This window comes from Neltuma alba, unplaced genomic scaffold (assembly GCF_004799145.2).
Source record: "Neltuma alba isolate B1F8T4 unplaced genomic scaffold, ASM479914v2 tig00005032_pilon, whole genome shotgun sequence".
NCBI lineage: Eukaryota > Viridiplantae > Streptophyta > Magnoliopsida > Fabales > Fabaceae > Neltuma > Neltuma alba.
Window position 1 is genome coordinate 1 of NW_021633951.1, and position 17,358 is coordinate 17,358.

General features: G+C 36.3%; 3 protein-coding genes across 3 annotated transcripts; all 3 read left to right on the forward strand.

Annotated features, from left to right (window-relative positions):
• Positions 1–1,098: 1,098 nt before the first annotated feature.
• LOC114746506 (autophagy-related protein 9-like) lies at positions 1,099–7,823 on the forward strand. The gene is made up of 10 exons (XM_028934722.1): positions 1,099–1,191; positions 1,879–2,505; positions 2,603–2,923; positions 3,596–3,818; positions 4,845–5,024; positions 5,116–5,322; positions 5,453–5,530; positions 5,626–5,696; positions 5,848–5,958; positions 6,730–7,823. Exons 2-10 carry the CDS (start codon positions 1,931–1,933, stop codon positions 7,523–7,525), a joined length of 2,562 nt encoding a protein of 853 aa, XP_028790555.1. The 5' UTR covers positions 1,099–1,191; positions 1,879–1,930; the 3' UTR covers positions 7,526–7,823.
• Positions 7,824–9,248: 1,425 nt separating this feature from the next.
• LOC114746507 (protein KINESIN LIGHT CHAIN-RELATED 1) lies at positions 9,249–13,044 on the forward strand. Its single transcript, XM_028934723.1, has 2 exons — positions 9,249–10,990; positions 12,392–13,044. Exons 1-2 carry the CDS (start codon positions 9,261–9,263, stop codon positions 12,627–12,629), a joined length of 1,968 nt encoding a protein of 655 aa, XP_028790556.1. The 5' UTR covers positions 9,249–9,260; the 3' UTR covers positions 12,630–13,044.
• Positions 13,045–15,078: 2,034 nt separating this feature from the next.
• LOC114746503 (hyoscyamine 6-dioxygenase-like) lies at positions 15,079–16,590 on the forward strand. Its single transcript, XM_028934718.1, has 4 exons — positions 15,079–15,282; positions 15,379–15,629; positions 15,724–16,045; positions 16,123–16,590. Exons 1-4 carry the CDS (start codon positions 15,079–15,081, stop codon positions 16,363–16,365), a joined length of 1,020 nt encoding a protein of 339 aa, XP_028790551.1. The 3' UTR covers positions 16,366–16,590.
• The last annotated feature ends 768 nt before the right edge of the window (positions 16,591–17,358 follow it).

Consider the following 17,358-nt stretch of genomic DNA (forward strand, 5'->3'; position numbering starts at 1 on the left):
GGATCAATAAAGTCATTGATATAATAGTTGATAGTAGATGATAGTTGGATTTTTTTGGGCCCAACAGCAAACTGGCTTCTCTTGATTTTATGCCATTTCAAATTTCTATAGAAGCACGCAAGATTTTTTTAACCAAAATAAGCGAACAAGATTAGAATATTAGAATACTCATAAATATGTTAAATTTGAAAAAATATAATATTTTGTTCAAATTAATTTTTCTCAAGGCAAGTTGTAATTGTAATTTTTAACACTATTTGTATTTTTGAGGTATTCTAATTTAAAATTTATGAATTTTAAATTTCTAGATATCATTTTCTTAATTTATTTTCAGAAAACCCAGGAGATCTTTATTGCATCTAAAGTTTTGAAATATTTTAAAATTCTAAATTTAGCATCTCATAATTTCACAGATTAACACTCTTAAGAATATCTCAGTAGTCAACCATTTATTAAACCACCAAACAAAAATTAGCAGAATAAACAATATTACAAGTTATCACAGCTCGGCTTTGAGATGTGGAATAAGAATTTTTTTTTAATTTTATTAAGACCTCTAAAAAGTTTTGTTGGCCCAAAAAGGCTTCTAATAATTTTTTATTTTCTAAACTTCATTTTTAAATTTTTTTAACATAATAGGCTCTTTTTAACCCTAATCTTTGGAAGTTGCTCCAATAAACCTCACATCCATGTCTAGTTACTTTTTTATCTACCGGGAACAGCGAAAAAGCAAAAACCCAATTTTCGGAAAGGTCGGGGTTATGGGAATGAGATCAAAGTGGCGTGAACTTGGCGGAGGTAGATAAAGAGGGGGGAGCCGAAGTAATACTCATCCCCACGTCTCCTTGCACTAATAAACAATCTTGACGGAGGAGGCGAAGAGAGGCCCAAAAACTCAGCGTATGGCTTCCAAAGTCATATTAAATAAACGAATTTACGTGTTACTGTAATTTCATCGTCTTCTACGCAATCAAGCCCTCTTCCTCTCTTGCCTTCATGCTCTTTGTATTCTTCCCCGCTCTGATTAACGTCTTCTCTCGCCGTATTAGCCTTCCCTCTGCTGGTTTCAACCCCTAAATTTCTTAACTTTCAGGGGGGTTTTGCCCAAATTTCATTACTGGGAGTACTTCACCTATTTCGGTCGGTACTGCGTCATTCCTAACTTCTTCCATGAGTGTTGCTTAGTTCCAGGTAACCCTGTGCTTCCGCGTACGGTTAGCTAATATTGTTGTCTTTCTTTTAGTGCTTGAATTTTTGTATTTTGTGTGCTTTTCTTCATGCGTGACAATGGATAAGGATGGCTCCGTTTGCTTTTTTTTTTAATGATTTCGATGGGGTTTGATTCTATTGACCAAAATTGGTTTAGCATTTTTCTTCTTTTGCTTAAAAGCTCCAATCAGCTATCAGCAGCCTGATCGTTCTTGTTTTTGGATGAGTCTGGTTCGCTAGTCAGTCGTACTTTAGCGCCCAGTTGATTAAGTCATCTCATTGAATTTTGTTTCTATGCACTAGAAAATTTCTTGCCCAACTCCTTCCTAAATAGAAAGAATGTTTTTCGTGCTATGTAGATGCAAATTCTTGCTGGATATTCTGTCAGCACGGAGGCTAGGTTCAACTGAGTGAATGTCATATGTTCAATTTGATCGTTTTCAAAATATCCACCCATAGTTTATGTCAAAACGAACGTAGGCATATAAAGTCTGCAACTGACATATTTGTCCTTTAGCTTAAGTTGGGTAAAGATTGATGCCTATGATTTGAAGTTGACATGAAATGCCCCCTCCAGCAATTCGCTTAATGTGTCTGAAAATAACTTCTTTCATGTTTACTTTTTGGTATGATTTGATCTTGACTCTTTACCCTGTCCTAACCATTCAGGTTTCTGGGTCATGGACTGGCTGTTTATGCCTACTTTCAGTGTCTGCGAACAATGTTTATCAGGCCAAGGGGTCCTAGTGTTTTTAACATATTCAAATGGAAGCGTCAAGACGGATCATCTTTGACAACAGGTTTGCTTCAGGATGTTCCACCAGAGATTGAGTTGTCTGACTATGGAAGGATTCCAAGTCCAGGTAGTGAGAGCCCTTCAGGGCTTCTTAATGGCGAGAGTTTGAACATAGAGCCGATTTCTGACTTGGACCTCTTCTTTGAAAGGCTTTACAGCTACTACTGTGAGAAAGGGCTCTGGTGCATTATTATAAAGTGGATTGTTGAACTTCTCAGTCTAGGATTTACCATATGTTTCTCGGGATTTTTCTTATTATATGTTGATTGGAATGGACTTCGCAATGCGAAGTGTGGGATGGATGCAGTGGAATCAGGAATTAAGCCTTGTGATCTTGGTAAAGAAGCTATTCATCAACACCCTTTAACCCCACTAACACTTACAAAGGTTATTATTGTTGGATATTTAGCAATATTTTCCATCTATTGGATATTCTGTTTCTTGAGGTTCTTTGCTCAACTAAAGGACATTCTGGAAATCCGTCACTTTTATTACAATAGGTAAGCACAAATGATAAACGTTCAAATTTAAGACAGAAACTACAACTTTGGGATGACTAACATCATTTTGTCATAATTTTCCATGATCTTCTTGCAGTCTCCGTGTTACGGACAATGAGATCCAAACTATGCCCTGGGCTACTATTCTTGAAAAGGTTGTTTTGGTGCAAAGTTCTAGGCAGCTGTGTGTGGTAAAAGATCTCTGTGCTCATGAAATGGTGATGAGACTGATGCGGAAAGAAAACTACTTGATTGGAATGATCAACAGGGGAGTGCTTGCTTTTCCCATTTCTCAGTGGGTCCCAGGTGCTGGTCCTATGGTGAAATGTGGTCCTAATGGAGCACGATATCGTCTCATACTAACCAAGACCCTTGAATGGACTTTAAACTGGTGCATCCTGCAAAGCATGTTTGATCGGTGTGTTAATTTCTATGCAGATTCCTTTTCATGTATATTCAGCATTTTCATACTATCCGTTTCGACAAATTGTGTGGATATATGTGGGTCTTTTAATTTTACTTAATTTAAGGAGTGGTTGTTGAAATTTTCCTTCAAATTGTTATTAAAAATGATGATGTGCTAATCCGTTGATTTAGTGGCCTTTTAGGAGATGTAGGATGGTGGCTTATAGACTGTTAAACTTGGTATATATTGGCTTGCAAGAGAAACATGCCCCACATAACTTTGGACATTATGCTTGGAATTTATTGGTATGTTAAAAAGCAATTTTTTGGCACTATTGAATATTAAATGATGTGTCTGCCGCATTGTAAATTTAAGTTCACATGCCTAACTATAATTAAGATTAACTAATGAATGGTATTCTGATCAATGCTTCTTGCTTCCTAGTTAACTGCTGGGCATTTTTATTATAGACAGTATTACCTGTGGTGACACATGGAGATCTTTCATTAGTTTGAGTATTCATTCAATAAGGAAAGAAAGAGTAAATATTTATTTTTTCTTGTATTTATCAATGTTTCTTATTATGGATGGTATCTCAATTAGTTTCTTAATATTCATTATTTTTTACTCATCTGTGTTAGAAGTATTTTATGTCCAATCCAAGATTACATGATTTCTCTGCAGAAACTTTTGTGTTAGAAGGGATTTTGTGTCCAACCCAAAGACATTGAAGAAAAGGCTAATGGTAGTTGGGCTTGCAATGCTTTTACTTTCTCCATTTCTTGTCATATTCATGCTGGTGTATCTCTTTCTGAGGCATGCTGAACAATTTTATAATCATCCAAGCACAGCATCATCTCGAAGGTGGTCAAATTTGTCAAGGTGGATCTTTAGGGAATTCAATGAGGTATCTCTATTCTTTTCGTTTTTTTTTTCTTTTTTTCTTTTTAAGTTTAGCCTTCAGTTCATCTGCCTTTTGCCCATGGTTTCCTTCTAGTCTAAAAATATACATTATTCAGTAAAGTTTTTAACTTGCGAATTCTATTGCACTAGAAATCCTTATCAGAGAAGGGATCCAGTATTTCCTCTTGGACAGATGATGTTATTCCAATCACTAGCATGCTTGTCCTGGCAAATATTCTGAATTTGTCAACGAGTTCTCTTTTCAAATTATTGAATATAATAAAACCTTAAGGGCTGTTTGGTGTGCAAATGAACTGGAATGTAAAAAGAAATGGGATAGAAAATGGTAATTTTGTAGTTTGGAGATGTCTTTTTGTGCCCATGAATGAGAAAAAAGATACAATAATTGAAAAGGAGAGTTAGTGTTAATTAATTATATCTCATTTTTTATGCAATGGAAAAGGAATTCTTTTCCATGGATTATATCAAACTCCCCTAGTTTCTAACCTTTCTTCCTCAAAATCACTAGTTTAATGCAAGCTATCTTATTTGAAGGGCTTCCATTATTAGCTAGCCTTTAAAGTTATGATGTTTTTAAGGAGGTGATAAGGTTATACTACCTCCAATTCTTAATATAAAAGCTCGTTTGACTTTTATTTTGGTATTAAATATAAGATTTCAATACATTTTGTCTCTTATATTTATTCATTTTTTTTTTTCAAAATAGTTCTTGTAATAATGATAATTCTAGCCAATATACTTAATTAGCAAAGATACTTTAGAAAAAAACAATACCTATTTATTACAAATAATTAACTTAACTAATTTTCTTAATTTACTCAAATTAGTCAACTAATTCTTATATTAAGGACCAGAGATAGTACATTATAATCATTTGCTATTCATGTTCCATGGTGGTTTAAATTTTATGTCAGTTTGTAAGTGCCAGTGCCTAATGTTCATTTTTAACATAACAAAACTTGTATCTCTCTTATCCTGTTGCTTGAGCTTACCTGTACTTCTACTATAGGTGGACCATCTCTTCAAACATCGGATAAATAGCAGCACGATACATGCTTCTGATTATCTCAAGCAATTTCCTTCACCTATCATATCAATCATTGCAAAGTTCATATCTTTTGTATCTGGTGGATTTGCTGCAATTCTGATCATCATTGCCTTTCTTGAGGAATCTCTGCTTGAGGGCCATGTAATGGATCTATGCTAATTTTGCCTGGAAGATTTTATGCATTTACCCATCGCTATATTTGTTATTGATAATTATATACAAAAACTTACAGATATTTGGTCGAAACTTGTTTTGGTATGCTGCTGTTTTTGGAACTATAACAGCTGTTAGCCGTTTTGCGGTGACAAATGAGCTTCTTGTTCTAGATCCTGAGGGAGCAATGTCCATGGTGGTTCAACATACTCACTATATGCCAAAAAGATGGCGTGGCAAAGAAAGTACTGAAATGGTCCACACTGAGTTTGGAACGCTATTTCAGGTATTCTCTCCAATTTTTGGTTTAATTCAATTGCACTAACTTTGACAAGCCTTTATGAGTTCTTTTTGTTTGTTGTCCATATGATGGCATATTATTTATTCTCATGCTGCTACATTTTCATATGGTGCAGTACACCGGGATGATGTTACTTGAGGAGATGGCCTCAATTTTCCTCACTCCATATTTGCTTTTATTTGTTGTCCCCAAGGTCAGTACGTTACTTCGACAAGAATTTCACTTTGGTTACTCCATATATTATACTGTCATAACTTCCTTCCCCCCCTCCCCCTTCCCAATTTGCAGCGGGTTGATGATATTCTGCAGTTCATTGCTGATTTCACAGTGGATGTTGAAGGGGTTGGTCATGTTTGCAGGTTGGTATTGACATAATAACTTCCATTTTTCTTTGATTTGCATCCTGGGAATTTGGGGCTGCCTAAAATGATTATTTTCTTGTTTTAGTATTTTTGTTGTTGTGCTAATGATGTACGATATTATCTTCTGTGATATCCTCAATATTGGCAGTTTTAGTGTCTTTGATTTTCAAGCCCACGGAAACAGCAAGTATGGTTCCCCATGCGATGCACCTCGCAACAGGAGGAGTTCCCAGGGGAAGATGGAGAAATCATTTCTGAGGTATTGTTTTGGCTGAGTTCGTTATATGCACAACACTACTATGACTAGAACTGCTATGATTCATGGTTGTTTAGGTTGAGCCTCGCTGTTTATAGGTATAGATGTTAGGAAATATATATGTATTTGGATCGCTTTCCTATTTGCTTGTTTCTACCTACATTGACAATTGCATTAGGTTATATAAAATGCCTATGTTCCCCTTTTTCCTTTTTTTTTTTTGGGGGGGGGGGGGGCCTGAAATGCCTGTGGCCAATGGAAAAGGGGAAAAGAATGAATATATTGGAAAACACAAAATTAGGTTGTTGTTTACCAATCAGCTAGGGAGGTTAAAATTACTTTAGTAATTTCTGTTGTATAAATTCATATAATTTCATACTGGAGAAAGTTGCTCTTATCTCTATGCAGGATTTTAAAAGTTCCATCTGTTTCTGTTAGTTGTACTGATGATATTTTCAATATTTCAACTATTCCCTTTCATGCTACTGGAAAATTACAGATTTTATGTTTGATCTGGATTTTTTTTTTTTTGGGGTCCTGACTGGATAAGTTGAATCTCATCAACTCTATTCATGTTTGGATTGGTCTGCCTAAGAACTTTATCTTCTGCTCATTGTTTTCTTTTTCACCTGTACTGTTGTTGAAAAATGCGTTATTGAAAGACAGATGTGGCATCATGCCATCTCGTTTTTGTGTTGTGTAGAAACAAAGTTTCTATAAACCTTCTGCTGCGTCTCCAATTTCTTATAGCAATGACTCCTGTTATGGTTACAGCTTTCACAGTACCCACCAATCATGGGAGCCAGATATTCAGGGGAAGCAGTTTTTGCTGAATCTTAGAACGTTGAGAGAGCAAAATTTACCAGGACATGGGAACAGATATGCATCTTTCCGTCCTAAAATGTGGGTGGGTGGTCCCTACATGAGGAGTAATGGAGACAGAAATTTGTTCATATCCAGTGAAATGCCACATAACACTTTCAAAATTGGTAATCACTTAGGTTCATTGTGGCCAAGTGATGCCAATCAAAACAATAATCTTTATATTCTTGATTGCTACTATACTTCTCGATCTCGTCATGTTCCAACAGAACCATTTGAGAAGACTGAGCTTCATTCCAGAGAGTATTGGATGTCCTCGGAGAATGAACCTGGGTATGATGAATACTTGAGAGGCTATGGTGGGGATCGAGCTGAGTCTCATTTTGGGGCATCCACGTCAGCTCCCTTTTTCAGGGAAGCTCTACTTGAGGATCAGAGGGGTAGTGATCTGCCAGAGTCGAGCAAGAGTCATTGGTGGGCTAGAAGTCGACCACATGGTGGCCAAGCTCAGGCAAGCTTTTTTGAGCCTCCAGATTTCAATCACCAGACATTTAACTGCTATGATAGGTTGTCTGATAGATGTTCAGATGATCAAGAGCAACACTTGGACTGGAGAGATTATCATAGATTATCTAGGACGACACATACAGATGACTTAGAGGCAGGGGAATTTAATCTTCATTTTGATGATATTTATAGCCGACCCCCAGAAACTCCCACTTTTAATCCAAGCACTGCAAGTCTGTGAGCGATGACCGCCTGTTCTCTGATTATTTGTTTGAATGCTGTTGCTTTTGAGTGTCCGGAATGTATTAGAGTTCCTACTCTGCAAGTGGTAGCTGTGTCTTCTGTTCTACCAATGGAAACAATATTCTTTACTGTAGATAAAGATCCATTGAATTGTTCTGTTGGGTTGTATTCTTAGTGAACCCCAGCTTCAGAGTTTGGATAGGGCCTTTAAAGGGCTGCCTTCCTAATGTAAGAAAACGAAGAAAACAATATGTAGACATTTATCATTCATCATGACAAGCGTCCTAATTCACACTCTCTCTGTTGTTGTTGTTGTTATGGGGGGGGGGAATGTGGGACCTCTTTTGGTTGGATTTCTGTAATTAAAGAAATATGAACAAAAATAAAATGACTAAAATATGGAGGGCATATAAGTGTTCATAAGAGGCCTGTGTAGGGAATTGAGATTCCCACATTCTGATATTGGGTCCCCCCCCCCCCAAATAAGAATGAGAGAGGATGCCTATACTTAGCCAAAAAAAAAAGGGAAAACCATATTGAAGGTACCTATACTTTCTCTCAATTTTTAATTTGGTACCTATGTGTTTTTTTCCCTTTAATTAAACATTTAATTTTATTTTTTTAGCAATATTAGCTCTTATAACTTTGTTCTATTGATATTTTTAGTCTCTACATAAGGATTAATGATGTTAATAGAGGAAAAATAAAGATTTAGTTAAGAACAAAAAACATACAGGTACCAAATTGAAAATTGAAAAAAAGTATAGGTACCTCCAATATGGTTTTCCCAAAAAAAAAATTATGCAACTAACTCATTGTCATGATGCTGAAATGGAGACTTTCTTTCCGTTGTTATTTCTTTAATCCATTCCAATCGAAAAAAATCTAGACAGGCAGAAATCAACTCTTAAATTGGTCAGAAAAAGAAATATGGAGACTCACGCTAAGATGAAGGTGAAAACTAGAGCTCGTTAAATATTCTTTGCGCTGCCTCGCTCTCCAGTATATGAAAATGATGAAAATAGTTAGATCAAAATGTTTGGTAATATACCTTCATTTTAAATTGTATGATTTGAATTAAATTATTGTGCCAGACTGTCAATATACTATATTGAGTTTATAAATCTAAAATGACAGATTTTTTTTTTCAGATATCGACATGTGAACACATTTATGATTTATATATATGTATATGTCTATATTAAATATGTGCTTTATACCATCTGTAAATTGAAAGTTTGCGAACAAATCTTTTTTTCATGTATTTTGAAAAATCATTATGTTGTTCCTAAGTGTATCATACTAGTTATGCGAATCAACGGTTCCTCTCGTACTAGGTTGAATTATTATTGTAACACTGTCATCAATAGGGTAAAAATTATGCTAAGTCTGAAAAAAGTTCCGGGCACAGTCCAAACCTCTTTTCCAGGCAAGTTTTGAGAAGGTTTGACGTTAAGGACTCAGAAATTATATCAAGTCTGAAAGAAGTTTCGGTTGTGGTCCGAGTAAAGTTGGCAAGAGTAAATTAAAAATACTACTCTTTTCAATTTTCATATAACTTAGGGACCAATGTGAATGCCAACCTGGTAACTCGGCTGTTAAGAGTATAAACCACACGCGCACGTTATTGAGGAAGCAGCACAGTAATAATGTATACTGCAACGACGGCGTTTTTGCTGAGCTCCCCCATGGCCTTCCATTTCGCTCTGGTTTGAGTGGTTTCCCCTTCATGGATGACAAGGGTTTTGGGAAGGTTTAACACAATCTCAACGAAGCTACTTGATACCACCATGAGAAAGGCTTCAGTCACGTTGCTCCAACATCTCAGTCGTCGCCGACTAAATCCTTTTGCCCCTGTCGCTTCCATATCATACAGCTCGGCTCCTTCAACTTCGTCCTCTCCGTCTCCGCCAATTAATCCATCGACCCATCTCAAGCACTACTGCACTAAAAGCCATGAATTACTTACCAGAAACAAGTTTCAGGCAAACTCTTGTCGAAACATGGATACTCTCGTTGAAACGCCCACTCAAATATCGTCTAGGCAGCGAAAAATAAAGGAAAAGTCTGAGCTTGAGGAAGCTTTTGAGTCTGCGGAACGCAGTGAGGACATGCTCAGAATATTCAAGGATATGGAAGCAACTTTCGATGAGAGAGAGCTGGGGCTGGCCTCTTTGAAAATTGGCCTCAAACTTGATCAAGAAGGTGAGGACCCTGAAAAAGCCCTATCATTCGCTGACAGAGCTTTAAAGGCATTAGACAGTGACAACAAACCTTCTATACTTGTTGCAATGACATTACAGTTGATGGGTTCGGCTAATTATAGCTTAAAGCGATTCAGTGATAGCCTAGGGTATCTTAACAGGGCGAATAGGATATTGGGTAGGTTACAGGGAGAGAATGATGTTGATGATATTAGACCAATTCTTCACGCTGTACAACTTGAGTTGGCAAACGTTAAGACCGCCATGGGCAGGAGAGAAGAGGCCCTTGAAAATCTTAGGAAGTGTTTAGAGATTAAGCAATTGAGTTTGGAAGAAGATAGTAGAGAACTGGGTAAAGCTAACCGTGATTTAGCTGAAGCTTATGTTGCCGTTTTGAACTTCAAGGAGGCACTGCCTTTTTGTATGAAGGCATTGGAGATACATAAGAAGCAACTGGGGAATAATTCTGTGGAGGTTGCACATGATAGGAGAATCCTTGGAGTTATATACAGTGGGTTGGAGGAGCATGAGAAGGCACTCGAGCAGAATACTTTGTCCAAGAAGATTTTGACGAATTGGAATCTTAACTCTGATTTGCTGCGTGCTGAAATAGACGCAGCAAATATGCTGATTGCTCTGGGAAGATATGATGAGGCTACTGGTACTTTGAGGAGTATTGTGCAGCAGACAGACGCAGATAGTGAGACTCGGGCACTTGTACTTATATCAATGGCAAAAGCCTTATGTAATCAGGACAAGTTTGCCGACTCCAAAAGGTGTTTGGAGATTGCTTGTGGGATTCTTGACAAAAGAGAATCGATCTGCCCTGTGGAAGTAGCTGAGGCATACTCAGAGATTTCAATGCAGTATGAAGCCATGAATGAGTTTGAAACTGCAATCTCACTGTTGAAGAGGTCACTGGCTTTGCTTGAGAAGCTTCCACAAGAGCAGCATTCAGAGGGAAGCATTTCTGCAAGAATAGGGTGGTTACTCTTGCTGACAGGTAAGGTGCAGCAGGCTATTCCTTACTTGGAAAGTGCTGCCGAAACATTGAAAGATAGCTTTGGTCCCAAGCATTTTGGAGTGGGTTATATATACAACAATTTGGGAGCGGCATATTTAGAGTTGGCAAGACCCCAGTCAGCGGCACAAATGTTTGCAGTAGCTAAGGACATCATGGATGTTTCTCTTGGTCCACATCATGCAGATACAATTGAAGCCTGTCAGAATCTTTCGAAAGCTTATGGTGAAATGGGAAGGTATGAATACCTTTTTTGATTTCATTTCATTTCGTTGTATTGATTGTGTGTGTGTGTGTGGGGTAACAGGGTCGCTAGCCTAAGGAAAGAATTAACTTTTTTATCACCAGTATTGTAATTGTAATTTACTTGGGCCTATTTAAGTCTAACCACTTAAATGGTGAGCAATGGATATCCAAGATCTATAAATCTGCACCAAAATGCCCATCCAATCCTCATTAAATTTCGTGGATCGAGTGGGCAGGATCTGATCTAATTCTTAATGCACAAATCATGGATGTCCAATGGATTCATCCACTTTGGCCCACCCTAGTGTGTATATTTAGATGCGTGCACATGCATATGCAAAAGTGCAAATTTATACAAATATCTACACGTATACGCACAAGGAATTATGTTCAGAACCAAACCTAAATTTATAAACATTCGGATGTTTGAAGTTCAGATCCTTAACTGTGTGCCGTAATTGGCTGCCAGAGTTAACCCAAGGTTTTAGTGGTCCATGTTCTATCCAGTTGCTAATGTATTCTAATTGTAAAACTGTGTTTTTAATGTTGTATCTTCTTGTGCTTTTAAGTTAGAACTTATATCCTGTATGATGCCGTTGCAATTTATTGAACATGCGAGATGGAATTAGATGTCGCAAATTCATTAATTATGGAAAATCTTGATTTATTGCCTCCATCTGCATATATATGTTCGGCATTTCTGTTGGTAAATGCAAAAGATATTGAACTCATGAAAGATTGACATTTTATATGATTTATTTTTCTTCTAATTAAGCCTTAGCATCCAAACCAATACTGTGAATTAGGAAAAAGGAAATTGTTAGTTTATGGCCGTTATGTCATTCAAGTGTATGGTAGATTTCCTTGGTCTTGATTCGTTTGTAAGTTCCATAATTTTTCATGCATTTTTTTTTTTAAAAAAAAAATTCTTGGAAACGTGCATGCTCCAAAGTCCAAACAAAGGTTGCTTCTAGACTTCTAGTTCACGGAAATGTATTTGTTATCCTGGTTGTATTAGGTGCTGTACTTTTTATGCTTCTTGGCCTGTTAGATTTTCTCTTTGCATCTTTATTCACATCATTGATTATGAAATGGTTCTTATTTTGAAGCAAAGTAAGATTTATGAGGAAGGTGTTTATACTGTGGTAGAGGAGTTAGTTACTGCGATGTCCTCTAACTGGGTGGATGAACACCAATTCCTCTTAGATATGCTAGCATGTTTTTGTTGCCTGAATTATGTTATATATTTTTTGCCAACACCTGAATTATGTATGTTATATAGTTGTTAGATTTTGATCTTTATCTTGGGAAAATGTGCAAATATGTGATGTTATTTGTCATGGAAACTGATGAAAATAGAATTAAAGATATACACTCTATCTTGGAAGTGCAGCTATGGCCTTGCAATAGAATTTCAACAGCAAGCTATAGATGCTTGGGAAAGCCATGGAGCAGGTGCTGCTGATGAACTCAGAGAAGCCCGCCGACTTCTGGAGCAATTGAAGCAAAAAGCCAGTAGTGCTGCTTCTGCAAACGAGTTTCCCGCAAAGGCTCTGCCCTTACCTGATACACTTCAACCACCTACCGTCTCCCAACCCAACATCTCACTTCAATCCAGCGGCAGAGCTTAATAGTCTTTCCCTTTCTAATCATACGATATACTGTGTACGGGTCTTTGGTTGCTAGTTTCGAGTTTTGCTCACTTAGAAATTTTTTTTTTCTTCCAAGAAATTACAGAATAGAGTTTGGGAATGTCATCATAATTAAGAATTTGTTTTCTTTCACATTCAGAATTGAAGCTTTTGTTAAACATAGTCAATTTTCTCTTCATAAGTTCATATAATTTATCTGTTTGTTCCCCGAGCTTATAGAAGCAATGCAAGCCGGCACCTGAGTAAGTGATCAGCCGAAGAGATACTTTATGCTGCGTACCATTTACTAGTGGCATTACCCTTTGATCTTGATATGTGTTGTCTTTAAACCAGTTCTTTTGTGGCGTTGTCTTTTCTACTGGACCTGTGCTTAAGAATGAGGATATTTCTTGCATGTTTTCTTTCAGTCATAATTATAATAGCTTCCGTAGGAATTGGGACTTCATTGATGTCTAATTACTTGTTATCGAGAGATGTCACTTTATGGCAATTAAGGATATTAGGGGGTGTTTGGCAATTTCAAAAAAAATGCTTTTCCACCCTAAATCATGGTTTTGGCAAGAAATTTTCCAAACAGGCTGATTTTTCAGAAAATCTTGTTTTGATCCAAAACCATAGTTTCATGAAAAGCAAAAAAAAGTTGTTTTTTGAAAATGTGGTTTTTTTTTCACATTGTAATACTACTTCTAATTTTTAATATAAGAGCTAGGTAACTAATTTGAGTAGATTAAGAAAATTAGTTAAGTTAACTATTTGTAATAAATAGGTGTTTTCTTCTCTAAAATATCTTTTGTAATCATGTGTATTTATTAAAAGTACCATTTGATGAAATATTTAATATGTATAATTACTACAAGGACTACTTTGAAAAAATAGATAAATATAATAAATAAAATGAATTGGAGTTTATATTTAAGACCAAATTGAATATCAAAATAGTTTTTATATTAAAGACCGGAATTAGCCCGGGAGGGTTGGTCCGCCTGGTTGACAAGGGGAAGGCAAGGCGCCACGTACCCGCCAGTGCATGGGCTTGATCCTGGGAAGTCCCGCCTGGGGCGACTCCGGATTTAGTCTGCACCCAAAGGGTGTGGGATGCCGGAGGGAGAAATAAAAAAAAAAAGACCGGAATTAGTATATTGATAAAAAAAAAACTAATTGTGAAAAAAATATTATGGGATTTCATATTTAAAATCTTTAAGGTAAAATAATATTTTTCTGTTGGCAAAAAAAATTATTTTTTAAAAACATATTTACTCTTATATTTTATAAATACATATATGCATACTAATTATTTATTAATTACGTTTTTTATATATTATTTACTGTGTTAGCAAAAAATATATTATTAAAAATTTATTACTTCAAATAAAAATATATTATAAAATCTATCTTTTATGTATTTATCATATTAACTTGTGTCCTTTTTAGTAATTTGTACATATAAAAAATGCTTTTGATAACAATTATCCAAACACTCTTATTTTATCAGAATAACTTTTTTACAAAATCTGTTCTCCAGAAGCTATTTTTCAAACCATAGTTTAATTTTATCCAAACACCCCCTAAGTCGCAACCGATCTAAAAATCCTGTCTATTTTCAAAAGAAAGCTCTAAAGAGAAAACATATGGATTTCATATCTCATTTTCTCATTCAACCCCCCCCAAAAACTTTCTCTAACTACCAAAATAAGAAGAAAAAAAATGTACTCCTCTGATATCAATATAAGACCCATTTAACTAATTTGATTAGATTAAGAAAGTTAGGTAAATTAGTTCATTATAAGAAAAGTGACACATTTTTCCTAAAATATCATAATCATCTTTCTTAATACCTCTTCTCTTTCGCCTACTTGATTATAGTTGAGGGAGTATCATATGAGTAATTTAGAGAAAATTGATAAATATGATAAATAAGTCTTGTATTTAGAATCAAAACCAACTCAAGAATTAGGTCCTATATTAACTATTAAGGACCGGAAGAGTATTGTTTTCTTCTTTTTTCTTTTCTAGTTTTCTCTTTCGTTATTTTTCTCTCACTCCAATCATAGAATAATATTCGGATACGGAATAGGGGTTGAGAAATATCTTTCCATGAATTTTAAAAAAAACGACCGGAGAGAAGAAATGTCTCGTTTGATTAAAAGATGTGACGATTAATGCCTTATAACTGTCAGATTGCGATAGATAATAATTAAAAAAATCCCTCACATCTGAATTGTGATTTGGACTACATAAAATATAGTTTATAGGATCTAGTATATGACAAAAAATTTGGATGCGCCTCATTCTTTTACGAGCCATTCGAACTTAAATTATAAGAATCTGCCGGGTTGACAAAGCATCGATTAATGATGAACATGAACTCGAAGTGCTTTCAACTCACTATTTATGCAGTCTGGTCCATCTAGTTACCAGAATCAACGTGATGGAGAAACTTGTTTCATATTGGTACGATGTCCGACCTGTGCCAGAGGATTACATTTTTCCGCCAGAAACAAGACCCGGGAGCCTCCATGTTCCTATAGGTGAAGTAATTCCAGTGATCGACCTCAGTGAAGCAGAGCATGGTGATCGAACACCTACTATTCGGAAAATTCTCCAAGCTGCTCAAGAGTTTGGATTCTTTCAGGTTCATATTACTTTACTTTTCTTCTATCTTCGTCTAAGCCCAAGGTTTACAAAGTTCGATTACCTGTTATATGACTGTGTGATAAATTGAAAGCAGGTGAAAAATCATGGGGTTTCAGAGAATTTAATGACTGAGGCAATGGGTGTATTCAAAGAAATTTTCCAGAGGTCAAATTTGGCCAAGCAAAAATTGGACTCACAGGATGTTAGCAAGCGTTGCAGGCTTAAAACGTGCACTATAAATTGTACTGCTGATAAGGTTCATCTATGGCGGGACTTTCTGATGCACCCATGTCATCCTCTAGAGCAATGGCAGCATACCTGGCCTCAAAACCCAACTAGATACCAGTAAATGATACAGCCTCCTCAGCTGAAATATAAGTTTTTATATTATATATTTATCGGGTTTAGTCATAACTAATTGATTCTTGTGTGTTGTTAGAGAGTGTGTAGGAGCATGTTCAGTTGAAGTCAAGAAGTTGGCTTCAAGGATTCTGGCATTAATCAGTGAAGGGCTTGGACTAAAATGTGGATATTTTGATGATGAACTACTTAGTGGAAGCATGATGCTCTCAGTTAATCATTTTCCACCATGTCCTCAACCAAGCTTGACTCTGGGTTCATCTAAGCATGCCGACACCAATCTGATTACCATTTTGCTTCAAGACGATGTCTATGGACTTCAAGTCTTGAAAGAAGACAAGTGGATTGGTGTTGAGCCTAATCCTCATGCATTTATAGTCAACATGGGTTGCCTCTTGCAGGTAAGCACATCTGAATTACGGAGTCATGAAACTGCTCTTGGATAGCAAATGAGGTTAATTATCTTGTTGGTGTGCAGGTGATCAGTAACAACAAACTAAAAAGTGCAGAGCACAGAGTTGTGACAAATCCAAGTACTGCTCGAACATCAGCTGCATTTTTTGTAATTGCTTTGGAAGACAGTATCATAGAGCCCGCAAAAGATCTTACGGATGAACTCCATCCTCCAATTTATAAACCGTTCAAAACTAAGGATTTCGTGACCCAATTCCTAGCAAATGACGGTGACTCACAGGCAGCATTAAGATCTGTTTTGGCATAGCATCTGCGCAATGGAAGAACGTTAATGTTGTTTTATGTGTTTGTGCACGCGCGTGCATTTGGAATACGCGTGTCTACATATTATTAGGGGTGAAGTAAGCTCTACTATTTCTAGTCCTGTCGACCAATAAGCTCAAAGTTGTGGTGTGTTATGAATCAGAATGCTGTAAAGTTGAAGCTTTAAAATAGGGGAAATTGTTTGCTCATGAAACGGGGGGAAATTGAACTCAATGTACCAGCAATTTATGTATATAATGGAAATTGTGTTCAATATTGAATGTAGCTTACGTTTTGGTATATAAAGGAAGATGAATGACTAAATGAAGAATAGTACAGTAGTATTGTATATACAACTTCACCGGTTTTCCAAAGGATCTAAAGTAATGATTAACACGAGTTTAACAAAATGTTGGCGCACGAAGAAGATAGTTTCGAAATCACTTGCCATCGGCTTGGATAGCGTCAACTTTTCTTCTCAGCAGAAACCTCAAATTTCTGACAAGTATATTAAAGAGTTTTTTTTTTTGGGGCCTTTTTTCGGCCATCAAGTGTGAGAGAATTGCATTTTCTGCTCATTTATGATAAGTTTGGAAGATAAACTAACTCTACCTTTGGGCTTTCAACGAAAATCATAGCATAAAAACTTAGAATAGTACAAATAGATCAAGCTGGGCAGTTAAAAATCATTAAATCATAGCTAAAATAATCAAGTAGTGTTACTCACATGTTGCCTGCAGATTGAAGCCAGTACTTTGTGATTGTATGATGTAATTTATAGCACAGCGCATTCTTCGAAGCTGAAGTACACGGGACAGCTTATCTTTGTAATTTTATTTTGAAGACGAAGATGCGGCAACAGCGGAAGCATGTGATCAATAAAAATGAAGGACTTACTTTCTAGATTTCATTTCATTTCTTGCTACCGAGAGTCCTACTTTGTTCCATCTTCTCCGCTTTTCGCCCCTTTTTCTGCTCTCATCAAGTTACTGAGAGA